Source organism: Montipora foliosa, chromosome 10 (assembly GCF_036669935.1).
Source record: "Montipora foliosa isolate CH-2021 chromosome 10, ASM3666993v2, whole genome shotgun sequence".
In the NCBI taxonomy this organism is placed as follows: domain Eukaryota; kingdom Metazoa; phylum Cnidaria; class Anthozoa; order Scleractinia; family Acroporidae; genus Montipora; species Montipora foliosa.
In genome coordinates this window covers 7505948-7528550 of record NC_090878.1, presented here as the reverse complement: position 1 = coordinate 7528550, position 22603 = coordinate 7505948, and the positions used below count along the sequence as shown (strand labels likewise).

The 22603-nt window shown below is 38.4% G+C and overlaps 3 protein-coding genes across 3 annotated transcripts in view; 1 reads left to right on the top strand and 2 right to left on the bottom strand.

Annotated features, from left to right (window-relative positions):
• Positions 1–290: 290 nt before the first annotated feature.
• On the bottom strand, positions 291–9014 carry LOC137972485 (ankyrin repeat domain-containing protein 1-like). The gene is made up of 5 exons (XM_068819239.1): positions 8886–9014; positions 2218–2468; positions 1517–1610; positions 910–1085; positions 291–302 (listed from the first exon to the last, which is right to left on the bottom strand). Exons 2-5 carry the CDS (start codon positions 2425–2427, stop codon positions 291–293), a joined length of 492 nt encoding a protein of 163 aa, XP_068675340.1. The 5' UTR covers positions 2428–2468; positions 8886–9014.
• Positions 9015–12285: 3271 nt separating this feature from the next.
• LOC137973600 (mediator of RNA polymerase II transcription subunit 26-like) lies at positions 12286–15626 on the top strand. The gene is made up of 3 exons (XM_068820445.1): positions 12286–12449; positions 12526–12600; positions 13958–15626. Exons 1-3 carry the CDS (start codon positions 12387–12389, stop codon positions 14975–14977), a joined length of 1158 nt encoding a protein of 385 aa, XP_068676546.1. The 5' UTR covers positions 12286–12386; the 3' UTR covers positions 14978–15626.
• Positions 15627–18632: 3006 nt separating this feature from the next.
• LOC137973772 (uncharacterized) overlaps positions 18633–22603 on the bottom strand; it is a 23695-nt gene continuing 19724 nt past the window's right edge. The window contains exon 12 of the mRNA XM_068820656.1: positions 18633–19660. The gene's annotated coding sequence lies outside the window, so the exon portion shown is untranslated. The remainder of the gene's footprint in view (positions 19661–22603) is intronic.

Here is a 22603-nt window from a genome sequence, read left to right as displayed (position 1 = left end):
TGTCTGCAAAAAACGAAGCTACATCAATAAATTGCACCAAGTGTTCCGGAATGGGATCTTGTGGGGGCGCAATTCCAGCTGATTCTACCACTTCAGATTACAGTTTTAGTTTATATAGCATATTTTAATGTTTCATACACTGTTTAGTAGCTCTGCCTATAATCTGACATGTATACTTCTGTCAATACTCCGTACATACATTAATTAATTAACTAATTTATGAATTAATTGAGGGAGCCAGTGGTTTCCTCTGGGCTTCCTCGCCATTAGCTTTTAAAGTACTTTAAATACTATGCTCTGTGCTGAGACAAAACAATAAACTTGAGCTAAAATTGAACTTGAACTTTGAGTAGGAGCACGGGGTAGAAATAAAGCGAGAAATTGATGGGGAGTTTTTTGGCTGAGGCGCCCACCCTTGGAGGATTATGATGACGATGGAGGCGATGATGATGATGATAATGAGGATGACGATGATGATGACGATGATGATGACGATGATGACGATGATGATGACGATGATGATGACGACGATGACGATGATGATGACGATGATGATGACGATGATGACGATGATGATGACGATGATGATGACGATGATGATGATGACGATTGTTGGGAATCCCCATAAAAATGATTACGATTCCGGTAATAGCGAGAAATAACTTTCAACAACAACCACTACTATTGCAAGAGAGGAAACGTTTTCTTTGAAAAGACATACCGGATAGATCTTCAGCAATGAACTGATCATACAGACTTTTGAAAATGCTTACACATTTTCTTGTGAATTAAAAAAAAACAATCACTGCGGCAAAAGGAGACTAACAAAAATGCCAATCACAACCATAACAACGGAAACTTCGGGCAATGAACCAGGACATATATGAAACAGATTGTAACGATACTCACCAGTACCAGTCTCTCGCTTCCAACATAGATTGCGGTATGTAAGGGAGTGTCGCCTGCATCATCTGTCACGGTGACGTCAGCTCCGTGATTTAGGAGCATATCTACAATCGTGTGTTGTTTTGAAAGGATAGCCGTATGAAGAGGAGTTTTACCAGACTTATCTCTGGTATTGACACCTGTTAATTGAAATTCGTCGAGAAAGCGTCAGAACGTAAACTGATCAAAAGAAATAAAGTGGACTGATCAGACCTGATCTGATCGATCGATCTGATATCTTAGACCAGCTGGCCCAAGTTCCTTCCTCATAGCTTGCAGAGCTTTACCTTGTGGATAAATAATCATCCACCTCTTAAAATCTACTCTAACATTTATGAAACACTTGCATTTTTACAAGCACTTTCTTTTGCGCAATAATTGACCCATTCAACCCATGTCTACGTGGGTTGCGATTGGTTTTTCGAAATCGAAAGAATATACAGAGAGAAAATTAGTGGGCCATGCCTTGCTGTAGACAATTCTAATGTGTTATCTCTTCTCTTCAGAGCCTTAGAGCAGGCTGAAGATGATAGAGTACCAATGAATTACAATGAAGCAAACTGAATCTCACTTGTTCCCTTGGTTAGGAGTTTTCGTATTTCTTCTACCTTTCCATTCAAAATCAGCTGATGCAGCATGGTTGACTTTTGACCTAGAAATTCTTCCTGCAAAACATCAATTCAGAAAACATTTTTGTTTTATACAAGAATTTACAATTTAACGATTAACGTAATTGTTGCACAAAGAATCTGGCTCAGTTTCATTGCTGTATTTAAAGCAAAATGCACGTTAATTACATCACTGATTAAACAGCAATATTCAATCAAAATTGGCATCTTATTCATCTTAGTATAAAGTTGTACCCAGCGTGAACATCGATCGGTCAAATGAAGCGATAGCATGCAACATACACTCAATCGCAATGCACCCAGAAATACCATGCATTGCTGATTAAGAATTAGACCCGTAACCCGCAAGGGCTGCGGGTCAATAGCCCATGAGGCGTGGTCCTTGAGGACGAAGGGTCCAACGAGTCGGACTGGCAATAACAAAGTTAGCAAATGCACGAGCAGAAATATTTATTTGGGAATAAAACGAAAGAAAGCGTCACGCTTTTCGCTACTCGAGGACTATTATTAATAGTCCTCTAGTAGCGTAGCCAATTCAAATGCAGGATTTGCATTAGTCCACTAGTTGGGTGATGATAATGCTTATTGATGCTTTTATATCAAAACACTGGGACACCAAACTGTGCTTTAATTAAAAGCCTACCCCTTGTTTCTCTTTTGTTGCTTCGTCGTCAGATGACATGGATACCCTGCTAATTGCACGAGACCGTTTCCTCGTGCCGGCGCTTTCTGTTCCATTGTTGACTAATACGAGAGGAATGTCGTCATTATCTACCGTTTGATTTTCCGGAACTTGTAAAGAATCACCGTTAGCAGAGCCATTTTGCTCTTTCTTTTTCCCTTGGCGCTTCATTTGACGTAGTTGCCGCAGCAAACGTTGCGAAGTCTGAAAACCTTGAAAACAATTAAGATAAAGTAAGCACATGCGGAACGCTACCATATAAATGCACTTTGTCAGCTATAACTAAGAGAGGAATGTCGGGGCGTACTGACAAGATGTGAACCGTTCGTAAACGAAATCTTTTAAACCTAAATGTTGGCTGACAAGTTACTTAATCGATGACAATTGTTTATATCTAGAAGTTTCCGCTGCTCCACAGATTACACCCGCTCATCTGGTTGGTTATTGGCTCCTTCATTCAGTCATTCATAGGGATGGACCATTTAATTCTTCTTCTTCTTCCTTTTTTTTTTTTTTTTTTTTTTTTTTGGGGGGGGGGGGGGGGGGTGGGCAATTTTCAAAAAACGAATTCCTGCACAGCAAAAGTAGAGAACAAAAAAATCACGCACAATGGGACAAGGGGAAAAAAAACGAGCAAGCCTTTCTGCTTGTAGGATCAAGTTAGACCAAATGAAAACCTGTAAAAATGCTGTGTGAATATTTTTATAATAATTCACCTCTTTGTGTAAATACATCATTTCCATCTATCTCTTGTATTAAAACATATGTTTGAACCGTTTCACTTAATCTGGTATAAGTAACAAATCAAAAGTGGTTCAGCGTTGTCTGTACTCTTATCGACAACAATATTCGTCATCCCACGGCTGCGCCTCGTGGGTCCACAACAAATTTTGACCACTGTGATGACGAATATCGTTGTCGATAAGAGTACAGACAACGCTGAACCACTTGGTGGTGGGGAGGAACGCGGGCGCACCGAGACACCCACGGCTGGAGACTGAGCCTACTTCAGTCGTAACAATATAAAAAATAAAATAAAATTTAAAACGATTACTCTTTGCATTTTTCACAAATAATTTGAAACAATGATATGATAGCAAGTCCAAGGAAATCGTCAAATTTTAGGGTGCGTTCGATTGACCCTATTCCGGAATAAGAATACGTGGAGTGGTGATGAAAACGGTATGTTTGGTGCGTTTCGAAGCAGTAAGGATAATAAAAATATGTTTAAAATAGCATTTTAGCAAGTGTTTGATAATTTTGATGTGAATCTTCGTAAAAACGAAGGATTTCTAACTTATATTCCATGTATTCTTATTCCGGAATACGGTCAATCGAACGCGCCCTTAAATTGTCTTTGGTTTTATAACATCCTACACAGGGGATGAATTGTTTTCTCTTACAGTTGGCCAATTCCGTCCTTAGCAGCGGAGTGACTTGTTACCACTATGGCTTTAATGCATATCATTTTCATTTCTCAGGGTTAAATCGAAAGGGCCAATCGTTTGACCAGTTAGCCGAACAATCCGTAGAGTTCTAGTGAACCTTTTGTGGTTGCAAAGTTCTTCCTACACTTTTATGTCATCGGCAAACATTTTGATGGAGGTGTGTCTCAGAAAAAAGTGTATAACTAGTTTACCTAAATGGTAGAAATACTGCCGAGGGGAACGGAGATGTTCAGTTATGCTAGCGGTAATCTAACGACGGTTCGTGCGTGGAATTGAAGAGAGATTCTAATACGTCTTGGAAAAAAGTGTATAATTCTATCAGTTACTGTAGCACCTATCAGCAAAAAATTACCTACTTACGGTTTTTAGTGACCGAGGTATAAGCACGGCAAAAAAATGTGAATACTGTATGTAGTCAGTGTTCTTTCGCCACAGCAAACCGTCGCGATAATGAGAAATCTCACGAACTAGACCGAGGATTAAACCCTCTGAGATTTATACGTGCGTGTCTATGTTAATATCATCGAACAGGAAGTGCTAAAAAGAAAGAAATTAAAGGTATGCTAAATTAAGTTTCCTAAAGGGTAACAGAAAGGCGATGATTTTTCAGACATGGGAAGTTGTCTTACACTGGTATGAAGGTCCTTAGACCTGGCTAAGCCAAAAAAACCGAAGGATCTATCCGTCCTAAAAAACTGGAAATGTCTGCCTGATAGACCACTTTCATAAATCAGGGGCACCCAACGTCAATTTTCGGAAAATATCTGTTCGGAAGACGATTTGAGATCTAGAATTTTCGGAATATTTGTTGTAAAATTTCTTGCTTGCCTGCCTCTCCTTGGCTTTTCGAACATCAAAGAAGTGGTATAATTTACCCTTAAAAGGTCACCTAGAATTTTCGGGAGCTTTTTTCCGGCTGAAATTTTCGAAAGGTAAGTTTTGATCCCTATAATTTTCGAATCACTAGACTTTCAGCTAGGAAATCCGAACAGATGAAAAATGTTTAGGAGATAAAAATATGCCTATATCTACCGTTTAAATACTAAAATACGTTTAACAATGCTATGTTTAAGTGGTTTTGAACTATATTCTCGTTGGGTTGCCCCTGACAAATGGCGACCACTTTTACATTATTTTGTATACTCGTATGTTAATTAGAACTACTGCCCTCGTTTTGAAACAAATATCTATTCTGGCGAGGCTAGAAAGGCTTATTAGCATTAAAACAAAAGAATATTTTAATTGGCCGCCAGTATGAAAGAGGTCTATACAAATTCTCAAAGCCCCTAACCCCATAAATTATTTGAACGCTTCCTAAAGGAAATGTGGAATACTCCCTAATACTCGAGTTGCGGGAACAGACTTTCGTCATTAAGTAAAGAGTAAAGAAAACGGAAAAGCGATGCATGCAAGAATTTAAATTTGTTATCTGAAAAACATCGTAAAAGGTTTACTTAACGTTTTCTTTTATCGAGAGACACGTTTTTACAACTTAGTGTTCGGCTTTGCCATACGGCCCTCAAAGGGAGAACAAGCCGCAGAGTCTTGGTAAAGGAGGGAAACAGGAAAACAACGGAGAAAAATCCTTGGAGGAGGGTCGAGAACCAACACAAACTCAGCCCACTTATGGCAACGACCACGATATGAATAGTGTCCCACAATTACGTCATCCTAATTACCCATAAGTGGAATTGGTAGCAGATTTAATCAACCGGCCCCTAATACTTCCTTCAAGCACAAATCCTCTTCATATATTGCACTGATGCAGACTCTGGAACCATCTACCTTACGTTGGGGGAGACTCTGATCTAAAGAATTTCGTTATCAAGCTCAATGGACTTAAGCTGGGCCTGGAAGTGCGTCACTGCAATGTATTTGCTAGCTAATGAATAAAGGAGGTAGTTTCTAAAGAAACTGTGGTGCTGCGTTGGTGGGAAAGTAGTACGCAAAAATCTGGTTTTATCAACGGAGTTGATAATGTAAATTGACCATGATTTCAGACTAAATTGTACTCCACTCCGGCGGTTCAATTACCATTATCAATCAGCTTATATATAATTTTTATTATGCACGTACATTTTGCAACGAGCCTTTTTCAGGCTCACCGATGTTACGTGTTGAAATAAAGATTGATTGATTGAAGCCCACGTACAACTACCGGATGGTCAACCATTCATGTACTAACTCCGAAATAGGAAGAGTCTTTATTGATGTCAGAGAGCCGAAAATTGAAAATTGATGCAGATATCTTGCCTGACTGAACATCCTGAAGGATTTAATGGTCCTTAAATGATGCTTACAATGACATCATGAAAAAGGTGCATGGAAATGCCATATTTGCAAAAACCTGCAAGAACTGACTTTTATGATGTTCAGTACAAACTAACGAAGCTGGAAAAGCGATTCAAATCGATTGTCTCACAATGACGATCTCGAAGGATTGATAAACAACGTAGATGATTTATTTGTCCTTGAGGCTGTCTATATTGGTCTCATGAAACAGGAAATTTGCAAAGGAAATACTTGAAAAGCGTTTTGTCATCTCAGTTGTCTAGGCAGTGTAAAGCTATTTAATCCCATCAGTGACTCGGAAGAGTGAAAAACATCTTGAAAAATTGTTTCTAGAGGCTTGTAGACCGAACAATAATATTATAGGTGGTTTACAACCAATCTATAAGGACACAGATAACAATGATGAAATTGCTGGTGACGAACAAAAGAAGCTAATGAGAGATCTTTTGTTCAGATCCACCAACATAGCAGCGATGACATTTCTATTTTTTTGCTAACAGTGACCGGAGAGAATAGAATAACCACGGATGCACTATTTGGAAAAACTGACCAACTTTCTTTCTTCAGTTGTCAGTCATGGTGTTATAAGAAATCGCCAAAATTTCAACATGAATAGAGTATCCCGCTAAAATTAATTTGGCATCTTTTCCTTTAGTCTGTTGTTAGATACATGTCGCTTATTTATCGGTTTTGACAACATCAGCAAATATAAAAGCAAATTGAAGAGGCAGAGCTCCTTTTTAATGCAGAGTAACGAACATGGAAAAGCGATTCACTACACATCAAGAAATGAAAATCAGTGAAGTGAATCGGTGACACGCTTCGTTAAAGATAGAACCAAACAGAAAGTATTGTTTCAAAATATATTACTATAACTTTTAGGTTTATTGCGGAAATGAATTTCTATGCCAATATTCTTAGTCTTGCGTCATCGTCAAAGCACACGTCTACTTAGAAAAAGTCTACATGAAGCGAATTAGAAGACAATTTCATATTGGGGTCCATTATCAGCGTGTTGGTGCATCTCCATACAAAACAATCACGAGGTGCGCGATCGTCATTATCAAAGTCGAGATGCTCATGCACGTATTACGTAATTCAAGATGGCGCTGAAAAAGCAAACGAACGACGAAAAACGAAAACTAGCTAAAACTCAACCTCCGGAAAGGACACAGGTACCACAGGATACCCAACATTAGGAATTGCGTTCGACGTAAAACCGCACAGGCAGAGGAAGCAAAATTATTGTACTAATCCTAACCCTAAAACATCTCAGTTTTTTTTTTCCGAGAGATCGTTACAAAATCATTTTGTAGTATTTTAGTCGTAGAGTTAGAAAATAACCTTGAGCAATGAAAGATCCTTTTATAGTTGCTTTTATGTAGCTGTCAGCCACGATTTAGGCGTTTTGAGCTCGGCCTGGCAAGAATTTAGTGTCGCCGTGGGGTGCATGAGTGTCTGAAACCTCCAACGGAGTAACAACATTGAAAGCAATAGACAGTTTTCCCCGGTTCTTAATGGCGAGGATTTTTAGGTCTTGTTTTTTTCTTAAGTTAAAGATCGGATTATAGGAGTTTTGGTTACAGTATTCCCGTGCTAGTCATGCTAAAGTTTTCTGAATCTTCTTGTCGAAGGAAAATCTTTAACATTGTCATGGCAACAAACCAATCGGAATTCCTTAGGAGGTCAAGAAGGTTCGCCCGCAGGTTCCCGGGACGATTTACTTCAAAGATATTACTTGAGAAAAGACCTAAATCTAAACTGGGATTACAGAGTACAACGGCTCGTGAACAATTAGTAACAGATCCGATCCGATCCTTCCTTGACCTTGAGCACCTTCAAAGGATTTAAGTGTCACTGACTCTTCGGAGAATACTAAACACCGAGTGCCAAATACAGCTCTGTCAATGCATCCTAAAAGCTCGTAAGAAATCAGGCTGTCCCAGTATGACACCTGAAATCGGAGGTGGACGAATCCGCCCCATTAAGAACCCCATCACTTCCCTTCACGTACTCTACATCTTACACTGACGTCATCAGGTCCAGCACTGTCAGCACTCGGCAAACTCTCTTTTGACTTATGGCTGTTTTTTCTTACTTGGCATCATAAACCATAAGCCTGAAGTGATACCGTTAATAAAGCTTTACCACTACTACTACTATCTACCACCACAACACCAGGACCTCCGTGAGCTGCTCTTATTAGCTCTTATTGTGTGCGATCTTTAACGTCCCACAGAGTTCATGAAGAAGTCCGGATTGTAAGACGAAACCAAGGCTTAATAGTCCTTGCGAACACGAGAACTGCCCCAAACTAATTGTTTTATCACAACTCAGTCAAACCATAGTTAACGTATATTAACTATGGGCAAACGACTTTTCAAAGCATTCAGAGCACTGAATCAGGTTTGTCGTTTGAGCGAGCGACACTTCACTGACATATAACAAAGAACCTCAAACGAATTTTAGCCTCAGATTTATTACAGCAAGTCACTTCTGGAAAGTAAATCATGAAGACACTGAAAATAATTGGTATTTACTGGTATCATCTTATCGCTGGATTTAACGTCGAAATAAACTGCTTTTATTTTACTGCAGTAGAACAAAAGACCACAAATGACGACGACCGACGAAGTTATTCAGCTGGAAAACGGAGTGAGAAAGCCATTTTAATTTCAAATCCGACAGACTCAACGATGGAAACTTGTTCTAATGTAACGTTAGCTCGTTAGTCATTGAGATACAAAACGCGCGACAAACATCTATTTCGCAAGCTCACAAGTTCATGCTCAAAGTATTTTGTGTATTTATAAAACAGTCACTCAAGAGCATTATGACTTGATCGTGTTGAAACTATCAAAAGTACTCTTAAACTTCACCATGACTCACCTTAAGGGATTCTCAACTCTCCGTTTCTCACTAAAGGGCAAATTGGTGATGAATATAGGTGACAATACAAGTAACCAAAACGAAAGATAACTGGATAACCACTTGTAATGAAATGACACGGGATATGCAGATTATGAAGGCAAAACAAGCGAAGTTGAACGAAACAAATTTACATATTTAATAACTAAGAAACTGCCTTTCTCTGGACTTGGAATTCACATTGTTGTTAATCAAAATCACGAACATGAATCAGTATGGGGGCTTTTGCACTTTCCGAATAATGAGAAAGAAGAAGAAGAAACATGGTACTGCGAATATTGGCCTGTCGTTGGCCATTTTTTTGTTTTTCAACTATTACCGGCAAACAAGTGCACCATAACTATTTATAGTCGGTATACATTTAAAATGCCTAGTACAGGTTCCAGTCAGTTGAATATCGTAAGAAGTAAAGTTTCGGACAAAAAAGAACAAAACATTAAAAAGTAAACAAACACAGTAAACTTCATGTACTTATATTTTAAAGTGGTGATAATGAGGTTTCTACTACGAAAGAGTCTTCAAACCCCCTTGGGGCTTTTAGCAAGTCGAGTAAAGTTCAGGCAAGTTAATTTTAAGTTTAAGTGCCCAAGGCCTAAATTTTCATTTTTCTTTAAACTGAATCGACAACTGTCAGAAAACCATCAACAGAAAATCGCGATTAAGGGCGAATAACCCCATTTATTTCTTCATAATATTCCATACCCTATTTTCTGTGCAGAAAAACCCTTTCGGTTGAGATGAAATTGCCGCAGGCTTACAAAGCTGATTCAGGAATAGGATGTTTTCAACCAACTTCCAGAGACACCAATAACAACACAGAAATGTACGACTTCAGGTTGTTGAACAAAAGGAGGTAAAAAGAGATCTTTTGTTTCCGTCGACCAACATGGCGGCGATGACGTCACGTGAAAACCTCATATTAAAATACAATTTCACGTGCTTCTGAATGGAACATTTCTAAGTCATCACCTCTCCAAGTTAAAACTGTTAGGCTCGGTTCAAGCGTCGAAATTTTCATGTGTCGAATCTAATGCAAATGAGAAAAATCGATTGTTTTCGCTCATTTCCATTAGGTTTGGCACATGAAAAGTTCGACGTTTGAACCGGGCCTTAAACAACTCAGCTTAAGTTGGGGTTCCTAAGCTTTCCATCTATAACACACCAGTTTTGAAATTAGGTTGCTTTGCGAGCATAGTTGCGAGCTTTGCGAGCATAGTTGTCCCCTCCATTTAACGCGTTGGCACCCTGGGAGTGAGACTTCACAGATTTTACTCTTTCTAATTGCAGACGATTTTACTCGTCAATTGGGGAGGTCCTGGGGGGTTTGAAGTGACAATGGAACTACAATCCCAGCCAAAACGATATTGACGCCAACCCGTAATACAACCCTTCGTCCCCGTGTCCAAGTGTCCCAGAAATTTATGACCGAGATTGTAGGCTAAATTTGAGAACGAATAATAATAGAGATATTCATGTTACTTTCCTTACACACACTTTTCTACCCGTCACTGAATTAAAGCATGGTTCATATATATTAAACATGATTAAAAACGGTAGTTTTACCTCTTTGTTGTCAGTTCAGTTTACAGTTCTCAGTTCTCCTGAGTACAACGCTGAAAAAAAAAAGGTAATTTATGAAATCAGTTAAATGCACAGTGAGCCATTCTACATAACAGACGCCAAAGCAAAAGGAGGCAAAGGTTTTGATTTCAGCAATATAATATTATTTTATTACATTTGCAGATAACAATGATGAAAAGGGACAATCGCTGATGGAAAAACAAAAGGGGCCAGTGACAGATCTATTGTGTACGTCCACCGTCGCCGCATTAAAGGCCCACCTTCACCCGACTGGCTTGCCGACCGTTTTTGTTTTTGTTATGGAAATTCGCATTGCTTATCGTAGTGATCTAATTGGATGAATCTCATCTTCGGGCGGAATTTTCATATATAAAAATTGTTCCGCGGCACGCAATGCCTGAAGGTGGGCCTTTAAGATTATTGTCAAAAGCTCAAATTTAGTGATTTGCCGTCGTTACGCAGAGTACCGCAAAAATGTGCTAAAATGTGGGGGAGGGGGGGGGGGGACTGGGGTCTCAGACAGACAGACAGACATGTTTATTTGGAGTCTTATACAATAAATAGTATATCAATAGTGTATCAGAACCTCCGCTTCCCGTACCTTTATCTCCCGTCTCCCGTCCTTTTCATTCCTCCTCCCTTCCCATATAAATTAAGAGACTCAAAAAACAAATTTGGTCATTTAGCTACGTAATTCTTAGGTATTTCATTTGTCGCTTTGCCCGTCTTGCAGCACTTTTTGCGCGTCAGTTACGCGACAGCCGCTCAACATTACATGACCTATGACGTAACCACCGTAAAAGGGTTGACAATTTTACCAGAAGTAAGCCTATTTTTCAGCCCAAGCGAGAATTTTTGTTTGCTTGATTGCTCAGAAGACGCTAATGCAAGTCAGATATCATTTTGGGCTCTTGTTTTTAAAGGTATTTTAAAGCATTAAATGACAACAAGTAGCGTTTTGCATTTCTCTCCCGCTTCACGCCCTTTTCTCTCCCGTACTCCTTCCAACCCCTATTCTCCCAGGATTCCCCCCTCTGTCTCCTCCCTAGAATGCGTGCCGCACGCACAGCACGATTAACTTTATTTTTAACTTTATTTTAAACGTTTTCCAGTCACTTCTAAATGCCTGGCGTTTGTCCCTCTCTCCAAAACTTTGTGCCTTCACGAGCCACCACATTGCGGTTATATGCAACAATGTGCTACAATACACACAACGAAAGTGTGCCTCGTTTTGTGGACATTTTGTCTTTGAACAACTTACATTTAATTGCTGTCTTTGTATGGTACAGTCACCAGAAAGAATAACAATGTTCTACTCTAAAAAAAAGCCAGGCCTTACCACTCCACAACGGCCACTTTCTTCTGTTCCCAAGGTGGCCGTTGTGGAGAGGTTCGACTGTATGTCAATCATTTTCTAATCATCGATCCGCAAAGAAACCAGAATAAAGGACTCCAGGTACATTATCACAAGTCCGAGATCTTATTTACAATTTCAATTAATTCAGTTACTGAATCAAAGCTTATTTAGCACAAGCAGAGACTGAGAGAGGGCAACGCCAGAGGCTTGCCCTTATTACAGGAGTTCTGACCGGAAGCGTAAAACCAACATCGATTTATTTGCGCTGCATGAATTTCGTGGAATGCAATAGAATAGGTTGCTACTCTGCAGCTCCGAACTCGGTTGGATATGACAGATGGAAGTCTGGGAACTAGCGTCGAAAGATTGAGCCCGCGAATTTAGCACGCTTAGTATAAATAGCAGTGCGGTGTGACGTCAAGCATCCCATAATATAATCAGTGTTCTTGTCGGTCGGTCGTCATGTCTTGGTCTGCCTTGCATGGCGTATGGCAGGGAGGTAGAGCATCTAGCTTGGATACTCCATGCAGCACTCGCCACAGGAGATCAAAACTATCCTAGACCGTGTAGTAGACTCTGATGGAAATGTGAGTCAATTTTTAGCTTGTTTGAATGTTTCTTCTCGAAGAAATTAACAGTTTTCATGTCCATTATGTGCCATAGGTTTTGGACATGGCGGCGGTTTTGGAGGTAGTGACAATTTTAGAGCGCCTCCCGATCACCAAAGAGGCTCTTGAGGTGAATTGAAAGACTTTTTATTATAAGGACAGTTAATTATTATAGAATTTCTTAAAAAGCCGTTGGTTTTCAGAAGGTGGTGGAAAACTGAGTGGATGTAAAATGTCGATTCTCGTAATCGCATCTCAAATGTAAGTGTTCCACTTACTTCATATGCTCTGGTTCATCTTTTGAGTAACTTTGAAATATCTTCTAACACGATTTTGAATTAAACTGATTTAAACTTCAGTTCGGAACAGTGCTTTTTTGTTTTATTACCAACTTTACAATTGTTTGAAATTTCTGTTAACGTCCTGAGACGAAATTGAATCTACAAGACAAAAGTGGCTGAAAGACAACATTTTCTCTCCAATTTTTTAGACATCGAACAGTGGACGATAAGTTATTGGTCTGTTTCATTTTTGATCACTCAGCGATCATTGCTTACTTGCAAAGTAGATCTTTTAATAGTTTTATGACGATTTTGCGGCTTTTTCCGGTGTCGATATCATGGAGATTCACTGAGGACTAAAGCGAATTTTACATAATCAATTCCGGGAAATGTACTCGTAACGGGGCCCAAGGTGACCTTCATGTCGCATAAGCTGAAATATTTCTGTTTGCTACAATTTCAACAGCCTTTACGTCACATTCTGGCTTCTTGTTAGATTTATTTTCTAATCATAAACGCTAAGTTGATATCTCATTCCCCTTATTCCTTTCATGATCTGGTCATTTACATTTTCGAGTTCTCGGAACGATGAACGGACACAATTTCAAAACATTTACATATGGAGAAACACATCCCTTTTCGACAGTACCCTGAAATACTCGTGAAAAGAAGTGGGTTTTTTGAGAAACAAACAAGTGTATCTTTTTCTCTTTTTTCCTGCATCAGGTCGGCTGATCCTTAAAAAGGAAACGATACCCTGCTCTCATTTTTTACCTCAAGGTGTTTAAGTACCAGTGAATTGATCTGTTTGTGTCTATATCCACATGTTGCTTCGTTTGACCTTGGATTCTCTTTGAATCAAAGACCTGTTGCTGACTGACTCTATTGTGGTAATAGCAAAGAAAAAGTTGGATTACAATTTTTTCTTGATGTGAAATTTTCATAGCCTAGACAAAAGATACAATAAATTACTGTCTGTTGTTGCTTTGATGATGATAAAAAGGTGACTTGCTTTAATGAAACCAATCGTCTATTACTTTGTTTCAATTTACAATATTGTTTCTGTTCAATTCCATTTTGTTACTTGCTGCAAATGCTTGTTTCTTGAAGACAAGTTTCTACTTTGACAATTAAATTGTTGGTCGGTTTCCCTTGAACATAATGTGTATTGATTGAGCCCCTATTCATACTTGTTTTTCTTGATAGAAAACAAGATTGGGGAAGACAATCAACCTTCTTCGCAAGAAAACTACAAATGAAGAGTTAGCAAAGAGAGCTAAGGGACTTGTTAAAAAATGGCAAAAGCTTGTTATCAATCACCTGGAGACTTTACGTAGTGCAGATTCTCCAATAAATGGAAGTCGTGTCACATCACCACAGATTAATGGAACTCTTAAGGATACTGACAAGCCAGCATCTCCGTCAATTGATAGAGGAGGCAAATGTAAAATTCTGGAAGGGAAAAAAAGAGGTATTAAAAGAAAACGGGGCAGCTGTTCAAGCTCTGAAAACTCACCAACTGTGTTTGTAAAATCAGATGATTCTGAAAGCTTGCCTGGTACTCCAAATTCTTCCCAAGAGGCAGGCCTTGGAGGTCAGAAGAGTGTTCCCGGTCAGTCAGCTACACAATTAAGTGAGAGAGAATGTGCAGTTTCTGTGGTACGCGAGGCCCATTCACCTTTGTCTCCTATCATGCAGTCATCTCAATCATTAATTCCTTTGGTTGGAAGTGATGATCGTTTACCCTCAGCACTACAAGCGGCTGACTCGCAGAGTACTGAAGATAACAGTATCCTTTCAGTTGATTCTGGAATTTGTTCACAACCAAGTATTCAAAGAGTGGAAAAATTGAACCATGAAGGACAGACAATATTTAGTGAATCTGAATTAAATGATCAATGTCGATCAGAGACAACAGCCAACAAAGATTCATGCATCTTGCAGGTTTCTCATAGTAGTTCAATAGATGACCAAGCCATTGGATTAAATTCTAGAGCAAATATTGCTTGTCATTCTGATAGCGATGATGAACTTTCGCAAGAAATAATGTTAGAATCGGGGACTCTGCCATCATCTACCCCCAAGGAATTAATATTGGATGTCAATGTACAAGCCAATGGTGTAACTGGCCGATATGGGAGTGATGGTTCTTGGTACGATTGGACGGCCGTAATGCCTTCCAGTGATGGCATGTTGCAAGTATTACCGTATGTCATTCTTGAATAGAATATTGAAACTGCTATTGGAATAACAATGGCAGTTCACAAAATAACAGGCAGGTCACACAAAAGGTTACGATTTGGATTAAGAACATGACTGGATGTGAATAAGCCTTAATTCCGTAGTGTGCTAAACAACTGCTTCAGGACATCTGGGGCTTATTTGTCTTACAAAGTTGCATTTCTCAAAGTCGTAAATATTTTGCAAGATTTGTCCTTGTTAAATAAACTTTAAGTAGTAATTGCTGTCAGAAACTCAGATGGATAGTTGTGGCAAAAGTTATTGTCTTTTTTCCTGTCATTTTAACAACCTAAAAACTTGAAAGAACACAATTTTGTTGTGGTGAAGGTGGTCAGTTCTGTTCTTCAGGTGCCACTTTAATAATTATTATAATAGTGTAGGTTACCAATAACTCAACTTGCCTAAAACAGTGGCAATTAAGGAAAATATCGCCTGCAAATAGTTATGTTAATAAAAAAAATCACAACTTCTCACGACAAACACATCAGAGGCTGTACAAATTTTTTGATGCAGCCATAATGGGTGTAAATAATAATAATTATTATTGTTAGTGCAAGAGTAAAGTTGCTCCACAAGAATTAAATTGGTACATGTACAGAGTCATGAAAGTGTACTATTAAAACATTGAATCACACCTATGTGCTTTCAGCTATAATCACATTTCTAACTCACAATATTATTACAATATTGCTCCTCCCACAGAAATTATCTCCCATAGTCATCTATTTTTCTAAGGTAAAGGTAAAGTCTGCTACGAGCCTACAATCTCGGACAAAACTGTTGAGACAGTGACACTAATTCACCTCCATTTTGACACACCCCTACTTACTCCCCCCTTCCCACTCCCGTCCCCCCTCAGTCAATGTTGCTGAGTATTGTCATATGTTCTATAGCATATTTCCGACCAAGATAAGGCAACATTGAGTTTGGGGGGAGGGGAAAGGGCGGCTTTTAAGCTGAACGTTTGGATAAGTGGTTGGAGTACCAAAACTGCCGTTTTGTCTCAACTGGTTTTGTCCGAGATTGTAGAAGGCTCATCAGGCTGGCACTTATCTCCCGTTACTTTAGCATGAAGCGACTAGGAGTATTTCTACTCCCCCCTGGATGGGATGCTAGTCCATCCCAGGGTTACCCCCATCATTAAATGGTGCCCATTTATACACCTGGGTGGAGAGAGGCACTGTTAGAGTAGTGTGTCTTGCCCAAGAATACAGGACAATGACCCAGCCCAAACCCAGACCACTTGATCCAGAGTCCAGGGCACTAACTGTTAGGCCACAGCACCTCTATTTTTATATCTTTTGCATAATTATGCAAACAAATACACCTGTAACTTAAAGTTAATTTTAAACACATTCTGGTAGGCAAAATTTGAGCTTAGGAAATACTTTGAATTTTCTCACCAGAGGAAACACAATTTCTCTCTGTTTGGAAAACTAGGTTGTAATGAAATGATGATGACTTTGATGATGAATTTGAAAATGAAACCAAAGATACTGAAAAGGCAAAAAGGAACCATTTAGTGGAGGGGACATAGTTTTTGACTGGTTAACCAATTGACCCCTCAGGTGCCCTGGAATGCCGCCAGTTGATGATTAAAATCGTCCGATGTCAGACAGAGTAAAATCTGTGGTCTCACTCCCAGGAGTCAATGGGTTAACCTTTGCAAAGCATTGTGGACTCAATTTTAATACAAGTACACAGATCAAAGCCGGATGACCTGGGCAAAAAGGCATAAGAAACTTGAGTCCCCTGTACAGCTGTACAATACTTGGGTTTCCCTGCAATCGCCCCCTCTCCCTCTGCCTCTGTCATCTATATGGGAGGATTAGGTCTTTCTCCTACTTTATGGGAGTGACTGACAGGTTCAGCCTTAGATTAAATTGATACTGTAGTTAACACTTTTGACTTCTTGATGAATGCCTGCAAGTGATAGACTGGTGTGAGTTCTGTATGTACTGTCGATATACTTAAAACCAAGGTGAAGGCTTCAAAAAACATTCACAAAAAGCGTGGCCTGCAGGAGTCCGACAATAGTATAAATGTTGAGAGGAAGATAGTAGCATACAAGAAAAACATGTCCGGTGTCATTGCTGTTCTTTCTATAAACAATTTTAATGAAGAGGGTTTTTTGGGGTTGGAAGCTCAGGATTTGTTAACAAGTTCTTGAAGGGTACTTAAAACAATGAGCTCTATATGAGTCTATAAATCTAATGCTGATCCCCTGCAAATTATGTTAATTAATTCATTGCTTGTGAAACGAATGCAACACAGTGCTCTGCATGGGTTAAATTACAGAATGGTCATTCTGCAATTTACATACGGAGTACTAATCAGAGCATTCAATATCTATAAAAGTATTTCTTTTTACAAGGATACACACCTGAACTAAATTCTGCATTTCTGTTAGCTGTGAATCATTGACAAATTTTATAAAGTGGATTTCAAAAGCCAAGGTTCGCCTCGTCTTTCATATACCGGATGGGAAATGACTGAAAAAATCCTGGCTTAAACGGTGCCCATGTGTGGCACTGTAAGATGATTATGGGTTCGAAAAAAAAGTGTGTCTGAGCTTAGATTTGTTCACTTCTTGGAGCCGCAGTAGTTTTTCACCAAGCCATGATGTTTAGTGTACCATAAGTAAAAACACACAGATAATTTGCAACTCTGAACCCGTGAGACCAGCAACCTTTCCGCAAAAATGAAAACTTAAGAAAGCAAAAAAAAAGCCTTGTAAATGGCCACTTTCAATCATGTAGACAACATTCCTTGTAATTTTTTGAGCATTAAGGGAAGAGTTAAGACCTTGGAAGAAGAACATGGGTAGGAATAGGTACTGTAAGCCCTCCTTAACATGCCTCTGTCCTCCCTCACTTTATAAACAAAATTGTTAAAACCTCTCCATCAAGGATGGATAGTATTAATATAATTAAGCTCTACAACTTTACTGACTAGGACAAACTATTCCTGCTAGCAGAGCTCTTGTCTTGCAAGACCTAATGTTTCCTTTAATTAATATTTAAGAGTTTTCTTTGACTACTTACGAAATAAGCACATGTTAAACAAGATTCATGTGATACATTGTTGTACATAGACTTATATAGTCAGCACATACACCAGCTTGGCAATAAAAGCTATAGGTAGTGCTTGCATATTGCTACGATGTGCCTTAATGCGACATGGCGATTGACACACATCATTGCACAGTTGAAAGAGAAGTCACTCAGGTCTGGAATGGTTTAACAAAGTATACAGCAAATACCTTTTGAAGGAAGCATGTGCTACAATCTTAATTCCACCCTAACCATTCTCTTATGTAATATCGTTTTACAGCTGGAGCTTGGTAAAATAATTATTATTTCACTACAATATCAAAATTAACGTAAACAGTTTCCAAGGGTCATGGTGTACTTGGTTTTCCATGAGAGTAGCTGATAGTCATGAGTGGTTAGAAGTCAATCCTGGCTACCAAAACTTAATAATAATACTAATACAAAAATAAGATAGAGAGCTCGTTTTATAATATTACTGTTAATTAATAGGGACATTAACACATGAGTGGATGTTGAGGTTGTTAACCCATTGACTCCTGAGGCCCCCCCCCCCCCACCCACCCCCCCCCCCCCCCCAACAAGAAAAATCGTCTGCTATTGGACGTAGTAAAATCTATGTGTTAGTCAGAGTAAAATCTATTAAGTCTCATTCCCAGGGGTCAATGGGTTAAATGTTACAGAAATAAAGAAATAAATAAACACTGAAAGTTCTAAAAAAAAAAAAATGTTACAAGTTTTGTCATCAGTGACCAATTATTGCATATTGATCTTTGTTAGTCTGTTTTCTTTCTTTTACTTCCAAGTAAGAAACCCGTTGTGAAGTCTGCTTTCTTACTAAAGTTTTGTATAATCTTCAGCCTCGAGTGTACATCAAAAGCATATGATCACCCACCTACCCTCAGTCTATATTGAACAGCTTCGTTTAATCATTTTCCTTTTGGTTGGTTTGAAACCCGGGGGTGGGGGGGGGGGGAAGGGGGGTACTTGGGTCAATTTTTGCTGGGTATGTGCCGCTGGCACGTTTGTTAAATGGAATGTACTTTTCACCTACAGTACAAACATTCTGGTACATTCGCTAGCCGTAAATATTTAAAACAGCAGCACCAACCATAGTCTAGGTATTTGTGCCCGATTTTAACAGAAGTCTAATGTTTTCTGTGAAGTCGAAATTGTGAACTTCCTAGTAGTATTTACAACAATGGGGGGGGGGGGGGGGGGGGGGCAGGCTGACAATTTGTTTTATCTATTAGGAAGAATTTAAGTTCACAGCTCATCATGATCTCCTTCATAACATCCCACAGGATTTTGGAGTTGGACCCTTGACTTCACTAACAGAACTTGTGATCTGCCAGTTCTTTGAACCACTGAAAGATGTTACAAAATAGCTTCATGTTTCAAATATTTCCCAACAAGACATCTGAAGACATGGAATGGACTGGCTGCAGAATGTAATTCTTTCCAGCAACTTCTGTGATTGGTTTTTCAAGAAAGTGAAGTAACATCTATTGAATTTTTTCTCTCAGGAACTGGCAGCTCAATCTCTTTTTGAAGTTGTCTTCTTGTAAATGCGACCTTCGGACCATAATATCTCTAGAAACCATGTGGACACATGTTACTGAAAAAATAATAAGAATCCCGAATCATTTCTTTGAATACACAAAAGTCTAAATAATAGTGAAAAGCTTGAACTGGGTGCTGCTTCAATTTTGAACGTATGTTACAATAACTTTAGCAAGAGTCCTTGAGTGAATGTCACAGTTGTGGAATAAACCAACCTACAGAAAAACTCAAAACATTCCCACAAACTCCAACTAATTTAGTTAATGATGACACAAAAAGGTACAGTGTGAACGTTACTTTACAGTGCCACTATGACCAAAACATCAATTTTTATTTTCCTTTGGATTTCAAAACTATCTTAACTAAGCACTAAGTGACCCAAGTTTTGCATCCAACAAAGCTGCGGGTTATGATAACATTCCAATGTCCCTCATAAAGGAATCTATCCAGTTAATCTCTGAACCTTTGGCTCACATTATTAACTTGTCAATTGCTCATGGCATTGTACCGGATCAAATGAAGATAGCACGGGTAATACCTTTATTCAAAGCTGATGACCAGTCGTTGTTCACTAACTATAGACCTGTTTCAGTTCTACCTAGTTTTTCCAAATTTCTTGAGAGAATTATCTAACTAATTTAAATGTCCTTTGTGATGAGCAATATGGCTTTAGGAAAAATCACTCCCCTACACTTGCTTTGATTGATTTGTATGATAAGATTTCCTCTGCTTTAGATTGTGGTGATATAGCTGTTGGTATTTTCCTTGATCTCTCAAAAGCATTCGATACAGTTAATCATAATATTTTATTTGACAAACTTGAACACTATGGTATACGTGGACTGGCCTTAAAATGGGTAAAAAGCTATTTTTCTAACAGATTACAATTTGTAGATTTCAACGGTCATGTTTCTTCTCGCTTTAATATATCCTGTGGGGTCCCTCAGGGCTCTATTCTAGGGCCTTTATTTTTTCTTCTTTACATTAATGATATAGTCAATGCATCTACGGCACTACAACTGATTTTATTCGCGGACGATACCAACGTTTTTCTGTCTGGTAAAGATCCTGATTATTTGGTTAATCAGCTGAATATCGAGTTAAATAAGTTGTCAGTATGGTTTAGGGTTAATAAGCTTTCACTGAATCTTAAAAAGACCAAGTTCATAGTGTTCAAACCAAACCAAAAACGTAGAAGTTATAATTTTCAAATTTTGATAAATAAACAACCAATTGATCAAGTTAAAGAAACAGTTTCCTTGGGTGTGATCATCGATGAAAACGTAACCTGGAAGTCTGAGATCTCTCAGGTGGCTAACAAAGTGTCGAAATCAATTGGAATGATACAGAAATCAAGTTTTTATTTATCTTCATACTCTTTACGTGTATTGTACTTTTCACTTGTTTATCCTTACTTCTTTTACAGTAATATAGTTTGGGAGTCCACCTATAAAACTAACCTTGTTCGTCTGGTAAAATTGCAGAAAAGAGTGGTGAGAATCATAGATAAATCTCATTTTAATGCTCATTCTGACCCTATATTTAAGAAACTTGGAATCCTAAAATTCCATGATCTTAACCTGTTACAATTTGGTCAATTCATGTTCTCCTATCAAATTCGAACTCTTCCTCCCAAGTTAGCTAGCAAATTCACTCTAAACAGTCAAATTCACACATATTATTCGAGAAACTCTCATGCATTTCGTCTGCCTTTCTGTCGGACTAACATTAAACAATTTTCTGTTTTCTATCAGGGACCTAAATTTTACAATTCTCTTGACATTGATATAATGAATTCTTCCTCAACAGCTTCCTTCAAGAAAGCACTTAAGTCATTCTTTTTTAACAAATATTCTGAAAATTAAGTATTTTGTTCTTCCTGTGTCAAATTGTTTTCACCCTGTAATTTTACTTTCACAACTGTTTACATATTTCAACACCTTAATTAAATGACTAAGTGTTTGTAATTGTATGCTTCATTACCAACTTGTAAGTTCAAACTGTTTTTAATTTCCGTTCATTACTTTATATTTCAACACGTTAAATAACTAAATGTTTGTAACAATTGTATTCTCCGTTGCCAACTTGCATGTCAACAATAGATAGATGCTTTTACTTGGGGAGGCCTAATTTACATAAGCTTAGTAGTTTCTTTTAGGCCTCCTCGCCACCAATGTAATTCAATAATTTTTCTTTCCATCTTCTCTTTTTTGATTGTTCATATTTGTATTTTAATTTCTTCTTTCTGTGGCAAAAAAAAAAAAATAAATAAAAAATAAAAAAAGACACCAGTTTTTTTTAACTGGAATTTTCCTATTTAATGGTCCACCATTACAAACTTTAAAATACTGTGAGAGCTGGATCGAGGAGAAAATGATGTCAAAGACTCAATAGTTTAAGAGTGCAAGGTGTGTGTATATGAATGAATTAATATGCAGCATGGGAGTTTCGGGCTTTCAGACTTTTAAACTTGTGTTTTGCATAATTAACAATTATTCGCTGAAGGCGAAGTGATTATCGATGAATATTCACCGAGACGAAGTCAAAGTCAAAGTCGATGTGAATATAAAAAAGAGAAAAAAAAAGCATTTCAACGCGAAATTATCTTCACTTACAGTGGCAAAACAACTACTGGCAGCCATTTTGTTCGCCGAGGTGATTATCGGCTGATAATCCGAGATAGCGAGCCAATGAGAGCGCGCGATTTTGTATAATCACCTGTGCGTTTATACTAATTATATAATAACCTGTGTTTACACGCTGATATTTTAAGCCAGTGAGTAAATGACGTCATTTCCCGAGATCCAACCCTCTGAGGTCCAATCGGTCAGTTTGGAATGTGAGTAATGGTGGATCGTGAAATCCACAACTTTGGATAAAAATCAAAGCTTAAAATTTTGCCAATGAAGTTTTTAAGCAACATAGTGGCACTTTATGAAGGGACTGTACTCTTCAAATAACCTTTTTCTATACCTATCAAATCTTTCACTATCAGTGA

What these genes read in the sequence shown, in the direction of transcription:
- LOC137972485 (XM_068819239.1), bottom strand. Translation starts at nt 2,427, where the DNA reads ATGAAGCGCCAAGGGAAAAAGAAAGAGCAAAATGGCTCTGCTAACGGT. An exon ending in CAACAAAAGAGAAACAAGGG is followed by an intron (nt 1,611 to 2,217) that starts GTAGGCTTTTAA and finishes GATGTTTTGCAG; the next exon opens with GAAGAATTTCTAGGTCAAAA. An exon ending in ACTCCTAACCAAGGGAACAA is followed by an intron (nt 1,086 to 1,516) that starts GTGAGATTCAGT and finishes TTCAATTAACAG; the next exon opens with GTGTCAATACCAGAGATAAG.
- LOC137973600 (XM_068820445.1), top strand. Translation starts at nt 12,387, where the DNA reads ATGCAGCACTCGCCACAGGAGATCAAAACTATCCTAGACCGTGTAGTA. An exon ending in TAGTAGACTCTGATGGAAAT is followed by an intron (nt 12,450 to 12,525) that starts GTGAGTCAATTT and finishes TATGTGCCATAG; the next exon opens with GTTTTGGACATGGCGGCGGT. An exon ending in TCACCAAAGAGGCTCTTGAG is followed by an intron (nt 12,601 to 13,957) that starts GTGAATTGAAAG and finishes TTTTCTTGATAG; the next exon opens with AAAACAAGATTGGGGAAGAC.